This window comes from Camelus ferus, chromosome 7 (assembly GCF_009834535.1).
Source record: "Camelus ferus isolate YT-003-E chromosome 7, BCGSAC_Cfer_1.0, whole genome shotgun sequence".
Taxonomy (NCBI): domain Eukaryota; kingdom Metazoa; phylum Chordata; class Mammalia; order Artiodactyla; family Camelidae; genus Camelus; species Camelus ferus.
The window spans coordinates 40,914,210-40,932,968 of NC_045702.1; the positions used below are offsets into that span (position 1 = coordinate 40,914,210).

Below are 18,759 nucleotides of genomic sequence, written 5' to 3' on the forward strand. Positions count from 1 at the left end.
AGTGGGGCATACTTTTACATTTTAGAGGCCCCATTATCGATGCTTTCCCTTGGGACCCCTTAGTAGCAACTGAACTGTTTCTCCTCCTTCCCTCTCAGATGTTGGGGAAGACATGGAGGGAAGCCTTTGTTCCCCCAAAGAAGAGAATGGTCAGCTCTTTAAAAACTGTCTTACCTTTCTCTAGCCACCTGGAAGGAGACATCAGACTGCTGGTTCTCCAAATGGTTTCTTAGAAATTGTTGTTTAGACTGGTAGTCTCCATGTTTTTGATTGGGCACCCCTGCAATGAAAAATGTCAAGCACTTACACACAAGTATGTTCATCTGTTAAACTACCTACATTTGAATATACAGATATATTATGCTCACTAAAAAGTATACAGAAAATTAAACATTTTAAAGCTTGTCATTTATTCTTGTGGATCTGATCTAGACAATCTTAGCCAGATTAAAAGTCACATGGACTCAGTTTTTCCCCTGACCCTGTCTCTTATCCTATCAAACCCTCCTAACTCCCAAATGAAGTAGGCAGATTTAATCCAGTATTATTGGATACAAAAGGTATGTTCTTCTTTCAGGCTTATCCAGAACCAGATCACAGCCAAGGGGATGGCCCAGTTGGCAGATGCGTTACAGAAGAACACTGGCATAATGGAGATCTGGTAAGACTGACCTACCACTTGCTATAATGATAATAGTGATTATTTACACAGTACCTCTGACTATGTGCCATGCACAATGTAGGGCAATTTCTATTTATTTCTCATCTTTCCAACAATCTGTAAACATAGATGTACGAACTGGGGCCCAGGCTAAGGTCAGACATAAGAGGAGAAGCTGAAATTCTGCCCCGACAGCCTGACTCCATAGTCAGGGCTCTCCTCCCTAGCACCCTGTCCTGTCTCTTGGTTGCATGGGGGCAAACAGACCTGCAGAAGGATTCCTGCTGAAGGTGAATCACTCCGGGACTCATGAGACTGAGAGATGGCTGGGTGGACGTGGAGTTTGAAGCTCATTCTTTTCCTTCTCTGGGCTTCCAGGCTGGGTTTGAGCTGACTGTGCTCTTTCTTGGCTTCCTGTTTCTGCTCTGAGGACTCACTTCTGCTAGTGAAAGAAAAGCACATGGTCTGCTTTAGTACAACCTTGAGCCTTGTTCCATTTCTTGTGCCTCCCACAGGACACATGCAGCCCCAAGGTGGGACTGGCCTGTAGCATGTGCGGGGAGGGGGTCCCATTAGTAACAGCAGTGACAGAACTGGGTTAAGTGCTGGGGAAACAGCAGTTAACTGGACAGAAAGGGCCCTGATTGCTTTAGAGTACTGGTATAACTGAGCTGAAAACAGGGCCCCGGGACCCTGAACCCAGACCCCCAAGTGCTCTGGAATTTGCTCTCTATCCCAGGCCTGAGATAGCCAGCAGGGATGAGGCTTAGACTGGTGGAGAACCTGACAGAGGGCAGAGACCACAAGAGTTCATGCTCCCTGAGATCCACAAAACAGCTGCACTGTGACCCAAACCCTCAGCTCGGGGGGTAGTTACTCATTGATTACAGTACTTTCTTTTTCCATGGCTGGGGAGAATAATTTCACAGCCAAAAAAAAAAGGTACAGCTAGCTCCCTGACCTCAGCCCCTAGAATAGTGTTTTTTAAACTTTACTTTGATTTTATGATCCATTAACAAGTTCCAGTTTTGTGGGTTGCAACCAGCATTATTTAAAAAATGAAATGGAACAGAATACCAGAATGCACTGTGCATAGGATGAAGTATTATTTCATAATCTTGTTTCATTTCTGGGTGTGTGCATATGCACAGATGCTGGTTCACAATGTAAAATGTTCTTATTTGGGGGGTCACTGTCAAAAAGACATTTGAAACCACTGTCCTAGAGAGAGCCCAGCTTCAACCAGACTGACAGAACGTCAGTGACAGAACACTCCTCAGCCCGGAAGGCACTGGCGAACCAACAGTATTTTAGGTCACATTAATCTCTAGCTGCCCTCAGCCTGTGATCCCTTCCCTAGAACCACCTGCTGGCTCTTTTGAGGACAGCAGGCAAGGAGGGAGAGGTAGGGGGCAGGCCAGGCTGCAGAACAGGTCGTGGACCACAGTTGACTTCCACTCTTCTCAGTGGCTGGTTAGGACAGCTGTAGGATACACAGCTGCTTTAATTCTGTCAGGCTCGAAAATGGGCCTTTGTTGCCTGCCAAGGACCAGTGTTCCTACACAAGGGACGATTTTTGTAGGGCCAGGAGTCTAGCTTCAAGGTATGCTATGCAGAGCCTAGAGGTGCTGGTGCCAGGGCGGATTCAGAGGAGGGCTCGGGTGCTGGAAGCATCTTGTCCCAGGTGTGTGACAGGGCCCTGCAAAGGTGGACTAGAGCTGCAGCTGCTTACAGGCAGTGCACAAGTGGCACACAAACCCCACTTACTCCGGCACTCCCCTCCTTTGGGGCAAAGGCCTCAGTGCAGGGAGAAGGAAAGACACAAAGGGAACAGAGCCAGCTCAAGCCTGACCCTCAGGGCATCCACTCCAGCAACTTAGAATCAAACCCCACCCTGTGTGACTGTCACTGAGCAGAGAAGTCCCACATCACGCCCTGTGCAGGCTCCAGCAACTCCAGCACCAGCCACACCCACTATCAAGGTGTGACATGGCTGAAGAAAGGCGTAGCTGGCATCCACATCATTCCAGCCCTTGCACCAAAGACAGTGGGCATGCACAGTCTACACAGGGACACACCCAGATAAAAACACCCCTTCAAGACCATAATAAATGACTGTTTCATCTAAATTCATAGAGACAGAGAAAGTTGAGTAAAATTAAAAGGCAGAGGAACCACTCTCAATTAAAAGAGCAAGAGAAAACCCCTAAAAAAGTAATGAAATGTAAGTTCAAAACGCTGGTAATAAAAATGCTGAGTTAAGAGAACTGATCTAAGCACAGATCATTTTAACAAAAAACTAGAAACTAAAAAGACCCAATGAAAAAACAGTTCGATTTCTGAGATAAAAAGCATTCTAGAAGAAATGAATAGCAGACTAAGTGACACAGGACACATAAATGGTCTGGAAGATAGAATAGTGGAAAGCACCCAATCAGTACAGTAGACAGACAAATGAAAAAACAATGAAAGGAACATATGAGATCTACATGGTAATGGAAAATGTGCCAACATATGCAGTATAGGGGTTCCAGAAACAGAAGTGAGAAGGGATTTGAAAATGTATTTGAAGAAGTTATAGCTGAAAACTTCCTAAAGCGAAAGAAGGAAACAGATATCCAGGTACAGGAAACACAGAGGATCCCAAAAAAGATGAACCCAAACAGACCCCCCACACACACCAAGAAATACCACAGTTAAAATGGCAAACTTTAAAGAGGAATTCTAAAGGCAGCAAGAGAAAAACAAAGTCATATACAAGGGAATCCCCATAAAGCTATTAGCAGATTTCTCTGCAGAGACCTTGCAGGCCAGAAGGGAATGGCAAGATATATTCAAAGTCCTGAAAGGGAAAAACCTACACCCTAGGATACTCAACCCAGAAAGATGATCATTTAGAACAGAAGGAGACATAAGGAATTTCTCAGACAAGCAAACTAAAAGAATTCAGCAATACTAAACCTACCCTAAAAATGTTGAAAGATCTTCTCTAAATGGAAAAGAAGAGTCTAGGAAAGGGAAGAATCCCAATAGGAAAGGCAAACATATAGTGAAGGTTGAAGATCACTTCAGTAAGCCAGTATATAGCTTAAAAAAATTATAAAAGTAACTACACTAAACAGTAAAGAGATAAGCATACAGATATATATCAGGAATAAAAAACAGATCTTTTAGAATGTGTTTGAACTTAAATTATTAGCAGTTTAAAGCAAGGAGGTAGAATTATGGGTCAACATACATACACTCCATGGTAACCACAAATCAAAAATGTACAACAGATACACAAAAACCAAAAAGAAAGGAACTCAAGCATACTTCAGAAGAAAAACATCAAACCACAATGGGATAAACAAAAAGAAGAAATGAACAAAGATGAACTACAAAAACAACTGACAAACTCGGAATAAAATGGCAGTAAGTACATACCTATCAATAATTACCTTAAATGTCAATGGACTAAATGTTCCCATCAAAAGACACAGAGTGGCTGACTGGATAAAAAAGCAAGACCCTCCAATATGCTGCTTACGGAAGACCCACTTCAGGACCAAACACAAATACAGAGTGAAAGTGAGGGGATGGAAAAAGATTTCATGCAAACAGAAATGACAAGGAAGCAAGGGGAGCAATACCCCTATGAGGCAAAACAGACTACAACAAAGGCTATAAAGAAAGACAAAGGGCCTTATATAATGTTAAAGGAATCAATACAAGAAGAGGCTGTTACACTCATTAATATATATGCACCTGATCCAGGAACAGCTAAATATATAAAACAAATACTAGAGACGTAAAGGGAGAAACTGACTTTTAACACCTCAGTTATATCAATGGACAGATCATCCAGACAAAATCAAAAAGGCAACAGAGTTCCTAAATGACACAATAGACCAGTTGGACTTAACTGATATCTACAGGACACTATCGCCAAAAAAAAGCAGAATACACATTCTTTTCAAGTGCTCATGGAATGTTCTCCTGGATAGATCACATACTAGGTCATAAAAAAAAAACTGCTTAAGCTTAAGAGGATATAAATTATATCAAGCATTTTTTTCTGACCAGTGGTATGAAATTAGAAATCAACTATGGGAAAAAAAAAATGGGAGAACAACAAATATGTGGAGAGTAAATAACATGCTACTAAAATAACCAATGAGTCAACAATGATGTGAAAGAGGAAATAAAAATAAGTCAAAAATGAAAACGCAACATTTCAAAATCTGCAGCAAAAGCAGTTCTAAGGGAGAAGTTCATAGTGATATAGAACTTCCTCAAGAAACAAGAAAAATCTCAACCTAACATACCTACCACCAAAAAAAATTAGAAAAAAAGAGCAAAGCCCAAAGTCAGCAGAAGGAAGAAAATAATAAAAATCTGAGAGGAAATAGAGATTTAAAAAAAAAAAACAGTAGAAAAAATCAGTGAACCAAGAGATGGTTTTTTGAACAAATAAAATCGATAAACCTTTAGCCAGGCTCACCAAGAGGAGAAGAGAGGATCCAAATAAAATATGAAAGAGGAGAAATAACAACTGATACTACAGTGATACAAAAAATAAGAATACTATGAACAGTTATATGCCAATAAATTGGTTAACAACCTAGAAGAAATGGACCAGTTTCTAGAAACATACATCCTGCCAGGACTGAGTCAAGAAGAAAAAGACAATTTGAACAGACTGACCCCTAGAAGTGAAACTGAATCTGTAAAACAAGAGATCCCCAGCAAACAAAAGTCTAGGACAAGATGGCTTCACAGCGAAATTATACCAAACATATAAAGAACCTATGCCTATTCTTCTCAAACTATTCCAAAAAAACTGAAGAGGAGGGAACACTCCCAAATTTATTCTACAAGGCCACCATTAATTACCCTGACACCAAAACCAGACAAAGATACTATAGAAAGATAATTACAGGCCTATCTTTTAATGAACATAGATGCAAAAGTCCTCAACAAAATATTAGCAAACTGAATCCAACAATACATAAAAAGGATCATACACCATGATTGAGTTGAATTCATTCCAGGGACACAAGGATGGTTCAACATATAAGAATCAATCAGTGTTACATACACATTAACAAAAGGAATGACAAAGGCTACACGATTATCTCAATAGATGCAGAAAAAGCATTTGACAAGATTCAACATCCATTCATGATAAAAACTCCCATCAAAGTGGGTATAGAGGGAATATATATCAACATAATAAAGGTCATTTACAGTAAACCCACAGCCAACATAATACTCAGGGGTGAAAAGCTGAAAGCCTTCCCCCTAAATTCAGGAACAAGAAAAGGATGGCCGCTTCTATTTAACATAATATAGGAAGTCCTAGCCACATCAGATAAGAAAAAAGAAAAGGTATCTAAATTGGAAGGGAAGAAGTTAAATTGTCACTATTTGCTGATGACATGATACTCTACGTAGAATCCTAAAGTCTCCACCCAAAAACTATTAACTAATAAGTAAATTCAGTAAGGTTGCAGGATACAAGATTTATATACAGAAATTGGTTGTTTCTATACACTAATAATGAAATATCATATAATCAATAATGAATCCATAATGAATATCATAAAGAGAAATTTTTTAAAATCCCTGTTTGAAATCACATAAAAAAAATACCTAGGAATAAACTTACCCAAGCAGGTGAAAGACATATACTCTGAAAACTATAAAACACTGATGAAGGAAACTGAAGATGATTCAAAGAAATAAAAAGATATATACCATGCTCTTGGACTGGAAGCATCAGTATTATTAAAAATGGCTGTACTACCTAAAGCAATCTACAGATTTAATGCCATCCCTATAAAAATACCCATGACATTTTTCACAGAACTAGAACAAATAATCCTAAAATTTGTTGGAACCACGAAAGACCCAAAGAAATTCTGAAAACAAACAAACGAATTTGGAAGTATAACCCTCCAAGACTTCACACTGTACTACAAAGCTAAAGTAATCAAAATAGCATGGCATTGGCACTTAGGCACATAGATCAATAGAAAAGAACACAGAACCCAGAAACAAACCCATGCACTTGGGGTCAATTAATCAACAAAAGAGGCAAGAATATACAGTGGAGAAAAGACAGTCTCTTCACTAAGTGGTGCTGGGGAAATTGGACAGTTATATGTAAAACAGTGAGATTAGAACATTCCCTCACACCATACACAAAAATAAACTCAAAATGGTTTAAAGACCTAAATGTGAAACTGGAAACCATAAAATTCCTAGAAGAAAACACAGGTGAAACACTCTTTGACCTAAATCACAGAGATATTTTTTCTTGGGTCAGTCTCCTAAGGCAAAAGAAATAAAAGCAAAAATAAACAAATGGGGTGTAATTAAAAGCTTTTGCACAGCAAAGGAAACCACTGACAAAACAAAGGCAGCTTACAGAATGGGAGAAAATATTTGCAAATGATGCAACCCATAAGGGGTTAATATCCAGAATATACAAACAGCTCATACAGCTCAACATCAAAAAACAAACAACCCATTGAAAAATGGGCAGAAGACCTGAATGGACATTTTTCCAAAAAAGACGTACAGATGGCCAACAGGCACATGAGAAGATGCTCAACATCGCTAATAGAGAAATGCAAATCAAAACCACAATGAGTATGACCTCCCACCTGTCAGAATGGCTATCATCAAAAAGTCTACAAATTACAAATGCTGGTGAGGATGTGGAAAAAGGGAGCCTTTGTACACTGCTGGTGGGAATGTAAATTGGTGCACCCACTTTAGAAAACAGTATGGAGTTTAAAAAACTAAAAATAGAGGATCCATCAATTTCACTCCTGGGTAACTATGTAGAGAAAACTAAATCACTAATTTGAAAATAAACTCTCACTCCAGTGTTCATAGTGGCACTATTTATAATAGCCAAGTCATGGAAGCAACTCAAGTACCCATCAAAAGATGACTGGCTTAGTGACACACAAACACACACAATAGAATATTACTCAGCCATAAAAAGAATTAAATACTGCCACTTGCAGCAACATGGATGGACCCAGAGCATATTATGTTAAGTGAAATAAATCAGACAGAGAAAGACAAACACTACATGGTATCAGTTATATGTGGAATCTAAAAATAACACAAATGATTATATATGCAAAACAAACAGACTCACAGATATAGAAAGTAAACTTGTGGTTGCCAAAACGGAGAGGAGCCGGGGGAGGGACAAATCAGGAGTATGGGATTAACAGATATGAATTACTATATATAAAATAGATAAGCAACAAGCATATACTATATAGCACAGGGAATTATACTCATTATCTTGTAATAACCTATAATTGAATATAAACTGCAAAAATACTGAATCACTATGCTGTATACCTGAAACTGACACAATACTGTAAATCAACTATACTTCAATTAAAGAAAAAGGAAAAAAAACCCCAAGTATTCGAACAGAGCATGTTCTGTAATTTCAGGGTTGTGTGAAGCACAAGAGTGTGTTAGGAACACATGTTGGGAAGGAGTGTACAGTAGCCCCTCACACTTACTTGTGTTCTTTGTTCTTCTCCAACAGCTTAAACGGGAACTTGATAAAGCCAGAGGAGGCCAAAGTATTTGAAGATGAGAAGCGGATTGTCTATTTCTGAGAGGCTGTTTTCCTGTTGGTGGGTTTTGGCCCTGGGGGCAACTCTGTGCAGCTGCATGTCTTGGATGAATGAAAGACATCCAAGGTCTGCTGAGGTGAGACTTCCAGGAGCCCTGCCTTCATGGTGCAAATCAACCTTCGTCCGAGTGCTGACTGGCAGCCCCTGAGTAGCTGTTACAATTCTGCAGGAAAAGCATGAGCTGTTTTAGTGACTGTAACTATACTATGAAGAGATGTTAATGCATAGCCATGACTATTTTCATCTGAAACTAGAGGAAAGAGACTTTGAGCTCATACAAACGCCTGCTCTAAGACCTGGGAAAGTGAGTCGGGCAATACTGTGTTCACTGAAGAGCTGAAGACATGGGGTACCACATTTCTTGGGGAAAAGGTGCTCAACAAACAAAAAGTTTTACCTATGTTTTCGTAATGCTGGGGCTCCACTGAGGGCTTTCGTGTGGCACTGCTGCCCTCCGGAAGACTGATGCTGCGGGTAGAGGTGCTCTGCTCCAGGAAGAAGGCTCAGTGCCGTCCTCCACCAGCAATGAGTCCCTGCTTGCTCCGGGGGCCCTGGCATCCAGAGAGAGGCTTCTCTCTCTTGCCCTCCTGAGGAAGGGGACTCTCTTCCTGCCGCTGAGCAGTTGTAAGGGGGATTGAGTCGGAGGAAAGACTCGGGAGTCACTGAGAACCTGGCTGGCAGAACACGTTAGACGCCTGCCAAATGGTGGGGTGATATTACTAGATAACTTGTTCTTTTGCCAATTCATTTGTTAGTAAAATACTGAAAACACTGTTTCTAATTGCCTGAGTCTGATTTTTTTTTTTTAAGGGGACTGAGCCTGGCAAGCACGCTGTGACCCCCGAATGCCATGCCTGGCTCCTTTCAGAGGCACTCACAGCTTTGGGTGGGGCCTTGGGGTGATGTGCTGTGAGGAGGGCCTGACAAAGGAAGGCCAGAGGCATCAGCAGTGTGACCCTCCTTAGGCCTCTCCACCTACCAAGGGACCAAAAAGAGCAGAGGAATCATCTGAGGACTCCCCATCTGACCTCCCGATCCACACAGGTGGCTTCACAGAGGAAATGACTTGAGTTCGGGGTGGCTGGGGCCAGGGTACACTGGCGTGGCCAAACTTCATGTCCCTCACCACTGCCATCTTGAGTCCTGGCAGGCCAGCTTTAATGTCCACTACCCTCCTTGGCTATTCCCTGCTTAGTGGAAGACCGAGGTGGGCCTGTCACCCACTGTGGCAGGAGGCATTGAGCTGACAGGAGCCAAGCATGAGAGGGGCGGGGATGAGGGGCCCCTCCATACATACCTTCGAGTCCTCAGAAGTCCAGCCTGGCACTGTGTACAGCAGCCCCTGTTAGGAAAGGTGCAATTCAGGAAGTTAGCTCTGAAAGCTATAGGGAAAATCCAGTACAGTCACTCAGCCACAGGGTGGCCATTCCCTTGAGGCACTGCTCTGCCACCCACCCCTCTCTACCCCAGATTTGGGTAGTTACCCCTTGAGGAAGCAACTCTACCAGAGAATCTGGGCAGCAGATATGCCCAGAAAGCACAAAGGCAAACTGAAGACCAAGGGTGCTTAGAACAGGCTTCAGACCTGCTGAGTGAGAGAACCACACTTCTCAGCTGACAAATTTGTATTTTATTAAACTGCTAAAACTAAACTTTTGAGAGTTATAATGTACTCAGAAGCTACCAAATATTACTGCTTTTAGAGACTATCAAAATTAAAACTGCTGCTCCTAAGGGAAATTGAAATCTGTGTGGCATTGGCTTAAATTCTAACTTGGAAATACTTTGGTATCCACGATGGTGACCGGCAGATTTTCTATGTCTCTTATAAAAGTGAAATCAGACTCCTAACTTGCTGGAAAGGTTCTCCATTAACCACAGGTGAGCTTCTGTGCAGAGACGTGGAGACTTTTCCTAATCAAGAAAAAGACAATTGAAAATTGAAAAAAAAGAAAAAGAAAAAGAAAAGAAAAGAATGCCCCCAACTTGGGATATGATTTTCTTTCCACAGGACATGTTGGTTGATTTAGGGAAAGAAATTACAACTCTTGTCTTTCAGACCTGCATTTATCGCATGTCCATGCTGATTTGGAACTTATAAAATAAGCCATGTCATGTCACCGTGGGGCTTTGGGCCAACATCCTAAGACGTTAGAATCTCAATTTCCTCCTTGAAAAATGGGGATCCCAGAGTCCCAACCCACAGGGTTGTTGTGAGGATTAAATGAACCGATGCTTGGAAAGCCGTCAGCACAGTGCCGGGCGCAGGGTTGCTGCTCAATATGTGACAGTATATTATAAAGCCGACATTTCTCATTTCCACTCACAGTGGAACCCCTAGGTATCCTCTTCTCACTCTTAAGCTTAGAGAACTTTCCAACAAGGTCAAATATGGGACTAGAAGTTCTCAAAGTCAAGTTTAAAAACATTCAACATTAAGCTTCCTGCATATCCTAGCTTCGCCAGTGAAAAGCACAGCCGTTAGGTGTCATTCTTACTAAAGAGCCCTGCCATTTAAGTGTTATTCACTGAACAGAGGGAGGTGCAGCCCCGTCTTCACTGCCCAGTATAGAGTGGGAGCTGGCATCACCACACACAGCCAGGCCCTCCAGCCTTTGCCAGGTGTCCCTTTGAGCTTCCCAGTTGGAAAGGAGCACATGGCTCGTCTGTGTTTTGGTCCACTTCCAGGTGTGACACATGTCTATTTCCAGTAACCCAATTGCTCACTTACAGAAAAAAAATCCTTGCTCTGGAGCTGAAAAGGCCAAACCATGACCATTCTCCCAGGTCCACAGAGAGGAATTTTAATGAAAGTGGAAATAGCTGGTGAGGAGGCCAAAGCTCATATTCACATACATGGGTTTGTAGCAGAGCTGCAGGGTCCAGGGGCCATCCCAGCGAGATTCTGGCAACCTTGAAACTAACTGAATTAACTACACCCAAGACCAGCTTTAAACTTTTAGAAGCACTAAGCACTGAAAAGGTTACAGGCCCCCAATGATCTGTAATAAAAAAGGTTTTAAACAACAGTAAATTATAAAAAGTGCAAGAATGTTAAACAGGTTTCTGATTTTTCCCACAACTACTAGGTTGCATTTTGGGGCAAAGTAATACATATCAAAATATCTTGAAATTTTTTCCCTGACTTTTTTCCCTTGTCAGTATTATATTTTTGTTATAACAAAGCAGTATCACAATATTTAAAAAATTTTTAGATAATGCTTATAATAATGCTAACACAGCTACTTCAATTTTTTCATGCCATCTTCCCCTGTATTGCCTACTTTGAGACTTCTTTATGTGGTGAAATACACATAATATACCATCTGAATCAGTGTTCAGTGGTATAAACACTTCCGTATGTTGTGTAACTATCACCAATGCCCATCTCCAGAATTATTATTCTCGCAAAACCAAAATTCTATACCCATTAAACAGCAATTCCCCGTTTCCCACCGCCTCACCCCCAGCCCCTGGCAACCACCCTTCTACTTTGTCTCTATGACTTTGACTAGTCTAGGTCCCTCATACAAGTGGAGCCATACAATATTTGCCTTTCGGGGACTGGCTTATTGCACTTAGCATGATGTCCTCAAGTTTCATCTGATTTCCTTCTTTTTTAAGGCTAAATATTTTGAGACTTTTTACAGAGTTATAATCATGCTGTATATTTGCAATTTCTTTCAATCAAACATTTTCTCATTGTTACATAATCTTTATAATTACCATTTGTATTCTACTGGTTTGATAATTTGCTTAATTATGTGCCAAGTGTTAAGACATTCAGGTTTCCAGATTGGTTGTGGTGGTCATGGTGATTATTACAGACATTTGTATGGAAGTAAATATTTCTTCAGGATTATTTCTTTGGAGTGGGATTAGCAAGTCAAAGATTCTTGCTATGAAATTTTATTTCTTTTTCAGTCTGTTAACCTGTCCAGTTTAGGAGTCTAATAAATGGTTTGGAAGCAGGTGGAAGTTAGAGAACAATGTAATGTCTCCTTTGAATGGGAATGAGATTCCCTGCCCCAGACTCTCACTCTAGACAGTGTTCGGGCACTGCCCACACACACAGATGTGTTACGGCCACAGATGGGCACTGGTAATAACAGCTGTGGGGTTAAATGAGTAACCTATACAGTGGCATCTATTTGCAAGTGGCACTGTGCAAGATAATCACTTATAACTGGGTAGGTGTATCTTCAAAATCAGTTTTCCTTGACCTTAAACATCTGTATATGTGCATAATTTGCTTTGCCTAAACAAGCCCAGTCTCACTGAACCCACTGGCACTGGGTCAAATGGAAACTAGTTCCTTCCAACCACTCTATGAAGTAGGGATTATTTCCTGGGTGAGGAAATGGAAAAGTAGTGAGTATGAATATGTATCTTGTCTTACTAATGAGGATGTGAACAAAAGTGGGGGGAAAAAACCCCAAAACCCTTCAGGAAAGGGATTTTGGCAAAGGCAGAAGGCTGCACCTGGTAATATTTAAGATTTTGAGCTCACTTAGTTCAACCCTCTCACTCTGCCAGTGTGGACACTGGAGTCAGAGATCAAAAGCAACCTGCCCAAGATCACACACGTCGTCATCGGTAGAGCAAGAACTAGAACGCAGGCCTCCGGCTGGTTTCATTTTCCCTCTGTTCTGATAGCTGATGACCTTCAGCTTATTCTCCAACTGACCTTTTTTCTGCGAAGTCTATGAAACCTGGTCCCAATCAACTAGGGCAAGTTAAACAAAGTGAACTCTCCCCACAAGGACATAGGTGGGGTCTCTTTAATGTCCCTGGGATTCTTTGGAAAGCCTAGTCTTTTCTCTTATACCCATGGTGCTAAGTTACAGGACTCTGGAGTCACAATTACAAGCCTTACTGAGAGCCAGGAACACCCTGGAGAATGTCAGGTGACACAGGAGTCAGACTCTTCAGAGCCCAAAGTATCTTCATTGGCCACACATTCTCCACCCATCAACCACGGGACAGGACCAAAGGAAGGTGCATTCCAGAAAGCTGGAGAAGGTCGTATTTGGATCATTTTTATCACAAGAGGGCAGCACATATCCAGCAATTAGTCCATTATGTAAGTGACCTGAAGGATTCAACTATGCAGAGGGCCTGATGACTGACCCAACGTTCTACTTACATAAAAAACCAAAGTGCATGGTGTTAAAAGCAATTTCATTGTGAGCCCATTTATCCATGACTTCAAAGACATTGGTAAGTTAGGGAGAGTTGGCCCCAAGGCATATAAAGAGCACTGTTACAGCAAGTTCTCTGGGTTCTAAGAATCTGGGTTCAAATACCAGTGCTACCGGTAGCTGTGTGACCTTGGACAGGTGACTTAGCTTTTCTGTGCCTGAGCTTCCCATCCCATCCCCGCCTCTTTGCAGGGTGGTTTGGTTATGAGGAGTCAATTAATTAATATATATAAAGCACTTAAAATAGTGCCTGACATGTAGTAAGGACTCCAGAAGTAGCAACTGTGCTATCAGACTTTTTCCCTCTAGCACTACCTTAATGAGTACGAGGGATAAGGCAACAGAAAAGAGGGGACCTTGCCAGGCCATCCTTCCCCTCCTTAAGAGCCCCTCTGAGACAACACTGCCATTTTCAAGCTGAGAGCAGTCTAGACAGTTAAGCAGCTCAGAGACCAGAAGCCATTTCCAAGGTTGAGTACCTGTGGGTTAAGAACTAACCTTTTCCTGTATCTGACATTGTCTTCATTTTTATTTTGTTAAGGAATTGCATGTCCAGGTTATACTCAGAAGCAGGAAAGCTAAAAGCCTATCTGCATTTTGATTTGATTTCAGAGATGTTAGAGTGCATTACCTGGCTTTGCACACTAAAGCCATACAGCTGAACGTCAGTTCTTTCTTGGATGTCAGCTTGCGGTTCTCTGTTTCTAGCATTCTTTTCACTCACTCATTAACGTTGCTATTGATCCCCCGGCCTCCAGCAGAGGTGAATAATGGGAGTCTTGAGAGCTAGCAGGAGAGGTGTATGGAGGGAGGTGGATAAGAACAGAACAGAACAAAACAAATCAGGAGGGTAGAAGGCGGGTGGTTTAACTCCTAGAATCCTGACTCCCACCCCGATTCATACCTTCCTATTTGCTGTGTCCAATAGCCAGCCCCGTATGTCTGGGCACTGAAGCTATATGGAGCCAGCAGCTCATCACCTACTGAGCAGCTGAGGGGGTGACCCAGCTGCCCACTGCTGCTTTTAGATCTCCCAATGGACAATCACTAGATAACATGTAAGATCTTTTCCTTCTGCTGAGACAACACATTTCCAACTTCGTTTCCCCAGAAGGACCCATTGGTGGTCAAAAAAATCCTTCCATTTGAATCATCTAGTCCAGTGTTTCTCAATCTTTTTTTCATTATCGCCCCAGTAAGTAGACTGACATTTTCCCTTAATTCCCCCTCCCCATGAAAATTTAATACCACAAATGCACTGCATTTCTGTTTAGGTACTCTGGCCATGTAGGCCACTGAATAACTAAGGTTTTTTTCTGTCCCCTAAGGACCAATTTTTACCCCCACTTAGGGGTGATATCCCTCCTGCAGAGAGTCAAAGCCTAGATAATTCTTGCCATCTTTGCCAACTCCCAAGAGCCCCTCTGTCACCCTAAAGGCTGTTTGCCTTTCTACACTTTATTCAACTTCTAATTTAAAAAATCTTAATAGTTACAAATTTAACATTCTCATTCCTTCTTTCTACTATCTGTCCTGAAAACAATTTTACTCTATGTGCAAAAACTTTGCTTATGTCACTTTAAAAAATGGTATTTGTAAAAGGCAAACAGTCTATACTAACAGAGACAGTTACAGTCTGAAGCATTCTGGCATCAGCAGCTTCAGAGATGAACTTCTATGGCATGTCTCCAGCTACTGCTCCCAAGCTTTGGGGAGGTCTCAAGGCCGACCAAGTTTGCCTTTGCTGTTGTCTCACTGCCCTTTTCCACTTCTAGCTTCCCTCTCCCACACACCCACTCCAAGAAACCTAGGAATATCCAGAATCCCCCCTTTGAAACAGAACCCAGGCCTCTGCCCACCCCAGGCTGTCTACCTCCCACATCCGCCCTCCTCACGCACCACTGCTAAACTCAGCTAAATATTAGGACATAACATCGATTCAAGTAATTCAGAGTAAGATGGAACTAACAGGATTACCCGTGTCAGATGGTTTACGTATCAGAAGAGAAGCTGACTGATCAAAATACTCTCCAGTTAAACACAAAATCCAGAGAGACTTCAGATCAAGTTAACCTTCATGTTCCCTCAGCTGTCTCCCCCACAATCCCAGAACACAGGTGTCTGTTCTGACAGGACTTGCTCCCTGCAATGTCTCAGCAGAGCTGAGGAAGTCCACCCATCCACCCATCTCACAAATAAATATAGAACATGTACTTCATGCCAGGCACTATGGGGCTGCTAGGCATACAATGCTTAGTGTCATGTCTGGGATTTGACTTTACCCTACTCATAAGTTATTTAATAAGTTAAACATTGTTTCCTGGATGCCAGCATCAGACATGAGACTCCTGGGTCAGAGACACAGTGCTTTGTTCTTCACAGAACAACAGATAGCCAATGGTGAATAAAAAAGTTTCAATAAGGGGGCAGGATATAGTTCCAAGTGGTAGAGCAAATGCTTAGCATGCACGAGGTCCTGGGTTCAATTCCCAGTACCTCCTCTAAAAACAAAACAAAACAAGTAAATAAATAAACCTATTTACCTCCCTCCCCCCACCTAAAAAATTAAAATTAATAAAACCACATGTAAATATCTTTTAAAAAGTTTCAATAAGGAGTTCAGTAAGTCAACACTATTGAATATTTTTGTAAGTCAAAGTAAGGTAAGTCCTGAAAAATGCCTGTGGATTTAGTGACATAAAGGTTATGGGTCACCTTAGTAACAGCTATTCTGTTATGCTGACAGGGAAGCCAGGCCCGAGTAGGTTGAGAAGTAACTGGAAGATGAGGATATCTTTCAAGAAATATCACATGAAGGAGAAGACAGGACAGTAGCTCAAAAGGGATATGGAATCTAGGGAGGGTTACCTCATCTGACTTAAGATGAGAAGGAGCAAAATGTTGGTGGGAAAGACGTAATTGGGAGGGAGAGGTGGGTACAAGAGAGGAGTAATTGAGAATGCAGGACTTCTGAGATGGTGAGGTCGTTGGGATCTCCAGCATAGGTGAGAGACTGAACTTCATATGGGAAGAGGGCTTCACCGTTTCAAGAGTAAGAGAGAAGACAGGTGCAGGCTAGATGGGCTTGTGAGGTCAGGGGTAGGGTGCTGATGCCGCTATCAGCATCCAGAGTCAATGCAAAATTCTATTGTTAAATAATTATCTCTTCAGGGGGAAATGGGAAAGCAAAAACAAAGTAGAATATATTTATTCTAAATGTGGAAGCATTTTTCAGGAGGATCTTTGCCCATTTTCAACTCCTTTTGTGTTCAAAAAGGAAAGAAATAAAGGAAGGAAGGAAGGAAGGAAGGGAGGAAGGGAGGAAGGGAGGAAGGGAAGAAGGGAGAAAGAAAGGAATTAAGAAAGAAAGGAATTAAGAAAGAAAGGAATTAAGAAAGAAGCATTTGCAGTCTCTCCCCAACAGCTCCCTCTCCTCAGGAGAAAGGCTCCAGGGCCCATCACTGCTGAACAGGAGAGAAGTCAGGGACAACAAGAGATTTTTAGAATTATGGCAAATTCCTAGGAGGCTCACAATACACCAGACCCTCTTCTAACTGTTTATAGATACTCACTGTTTCTTCACTCCTCACGATAACCCTATGAGGCTGAGGAAACTGAGCTGCAGAGGGTTTAAAGGAACTCACCCACTCACCTCTAGGTGGGATGGCAGATATTCCAACACAGACAGCCTGGCCCCAGAGTCAGCATGGTTCAGCACTCATGCTGCACTGCTGCTATTCCTAAGTACATAATGAGGAGATAACCTGTAGCTGAGGAGAGACAAGAGGCCCTGCTTGGGAGAGATCTGAGAGACAATTTGGGGGAGATAGGAGACGGGGAGGAAAAAGGAATGAAAAGAGAAACAGGAGATTGTGAGAAATGGGAAAAGTATTTCCATCCTCCCTCCAAATTTTATTATGAAAAATGTTAAACCTACAGAAAACTTGAAATAATATAATGAACATTCATATCCTACATATATTAACAACTATTAAAATTTTACCATATTTATCTTTCTCTGTATATTTTTAGTGTATTTTTTCTTTTCACTATAGCATTTGAAAGTAAGTCATATACATCATAAACCTTTTACCTCAATATTTTAGCATGCCTCTAAGAAAATAGGCAATCTACAAATCTAAATTTATGTGTAAGATTTCATTCTCATATAGGTCTGAAAAGTAATTAAAAATAAAATTGTCAATTATACCTCAATGAAGCTGAAATTAAAAAAAAAAAAAAAAAAAAAAGAAAACCAGCATGACTTCTTGTAACCTGGGCTAGGCTCTGAACTAAGGGCTTTTTAAGATACTTTATCTCATTTAATTCTCACAACAGTCCTAAGAGGCAAGTTGTGGTAATTATCCCCATTTTATAGGTAAAGAAACTGAGGCACCAAGTAACTAAACTGCCCGGGGTCACACAACAAGCAGAAACGACAGGATGTGAACCTGGGCTCCAGCACTCTGGCTTTTACCCACCGCACTGCTTCTCATGTCAGTAACATCATGTGGGGAAAGCACTGCAGAGTGCTTGGCCCTGAGCAATGGGAGAGAGCATCTTGCCCTCGCAGGGGATTGGTGTGGCTGAATAAAGGAAAAGTTAAAGGAAAGTGAGGAAATGCTGAACTTATAACTTAATCATTTATTTAAAAGTTACTCTAAATAAGGGTGAATCTAAGTTTAGCCCTTTAAAGATTGCTTTAAAGCAAAGATTTGGTTACAAATGCACAGGACCTTGAGAAAGGGGATCCATTAAATCTCAGGTAAATTTGGACCATAAGCTACAACATCATTGCTATAGTGCCAATTCAATTAATCTAAATTTATCATGTATTGGTAAATATTTCATTTTTATATACAGAACTGAAATGCAATTTTAAAACAAGACCAATGTACTATTTATTAAAACACTGATATTAGAACTTGATTCAGGGGATATGAAAATAGCCTCCAAAGCTGGACTCTATAATCAAATATGCTGACTGAGATGTTGTATATATGTGAATGATTTGCCTAATTGTGCACTAGTACTGTAGTATGTATGGTAGATTGCTGCAGTAAATGCTTCCCAATAGATTACATTTCCCTCTACCTATGTGACTTGTGTTGGATAATGATATACTGGCAAACACACAAAAGCAGAAGCCTGAAAAGTACTTGCAGATTGCGGCTTGCCCTCTTGCTGCTGAGAACACTTCCACTATGATGTGAATAATTCAAGGCAAACCTGCTGGAGACAC

General features: G+C 41.3%; 1 protein-coding gene and 1 long non-coding RNA gene across 6 annotated transcripts in view; one reads left to right on the forward strand and one right to left on the reverse strand.

The window, feature by feature from the left end:
- The window catches only part of NOD1 (nucleotide binding oligomerization domain containing 1), a 56,170-nt gene extending 47,073 nt beyond the window's left edge, over window positions 1–9,097 (forward strand). For all 3 annotated transcript variants that reach the window (XM_032483777.1, XM_032483776.1, XM_032483775.1), the window contains 2 exons: window positions 578–661; window positions 8,226–9,097. In XM_032483777.1, the coding sequence (XP_032339668.1) occupies window positions 578–661; window positions 8,226–8,298 (157 nt within the window). In that variant the 3' untranslated portion in view covers window positions 8,299–9,097. The remainder of the gene's footprint in view (window positions 1–577; window positions 662–8,225) is intronic.
- LOC106729718 overlaps window positions 1–18,759 on the reverse strand; it is a 40,220-nt gene that overhangs the window by 5,755 nt on the left and 15,706 nt on the right. For all 3 annotated transcript variants that reach the window (XR_004321432.1, XR_004321431.1, XR_004321433.1), the window contains 6 exons: window positions 17,170–17,307; window positions 14,149–14,303; window positions 9,614–9,658; window positions 8,200–8,479; window positions 929–1,100; window positions 175–280 (listed from right to left, as the gene is read on the reverse strand). This is a non-coding gene — a long non-coding RNA (uncharacterized LOC106729718). The remainder of the gene's footprint in view (window positions 1–174; window positions 281–928; window positions 1,101–8,199; window positions 8,480–9,613; window positions 9,659–14,148; window positions 14,304–17,169; window positions 17,308–18,759) is intronic.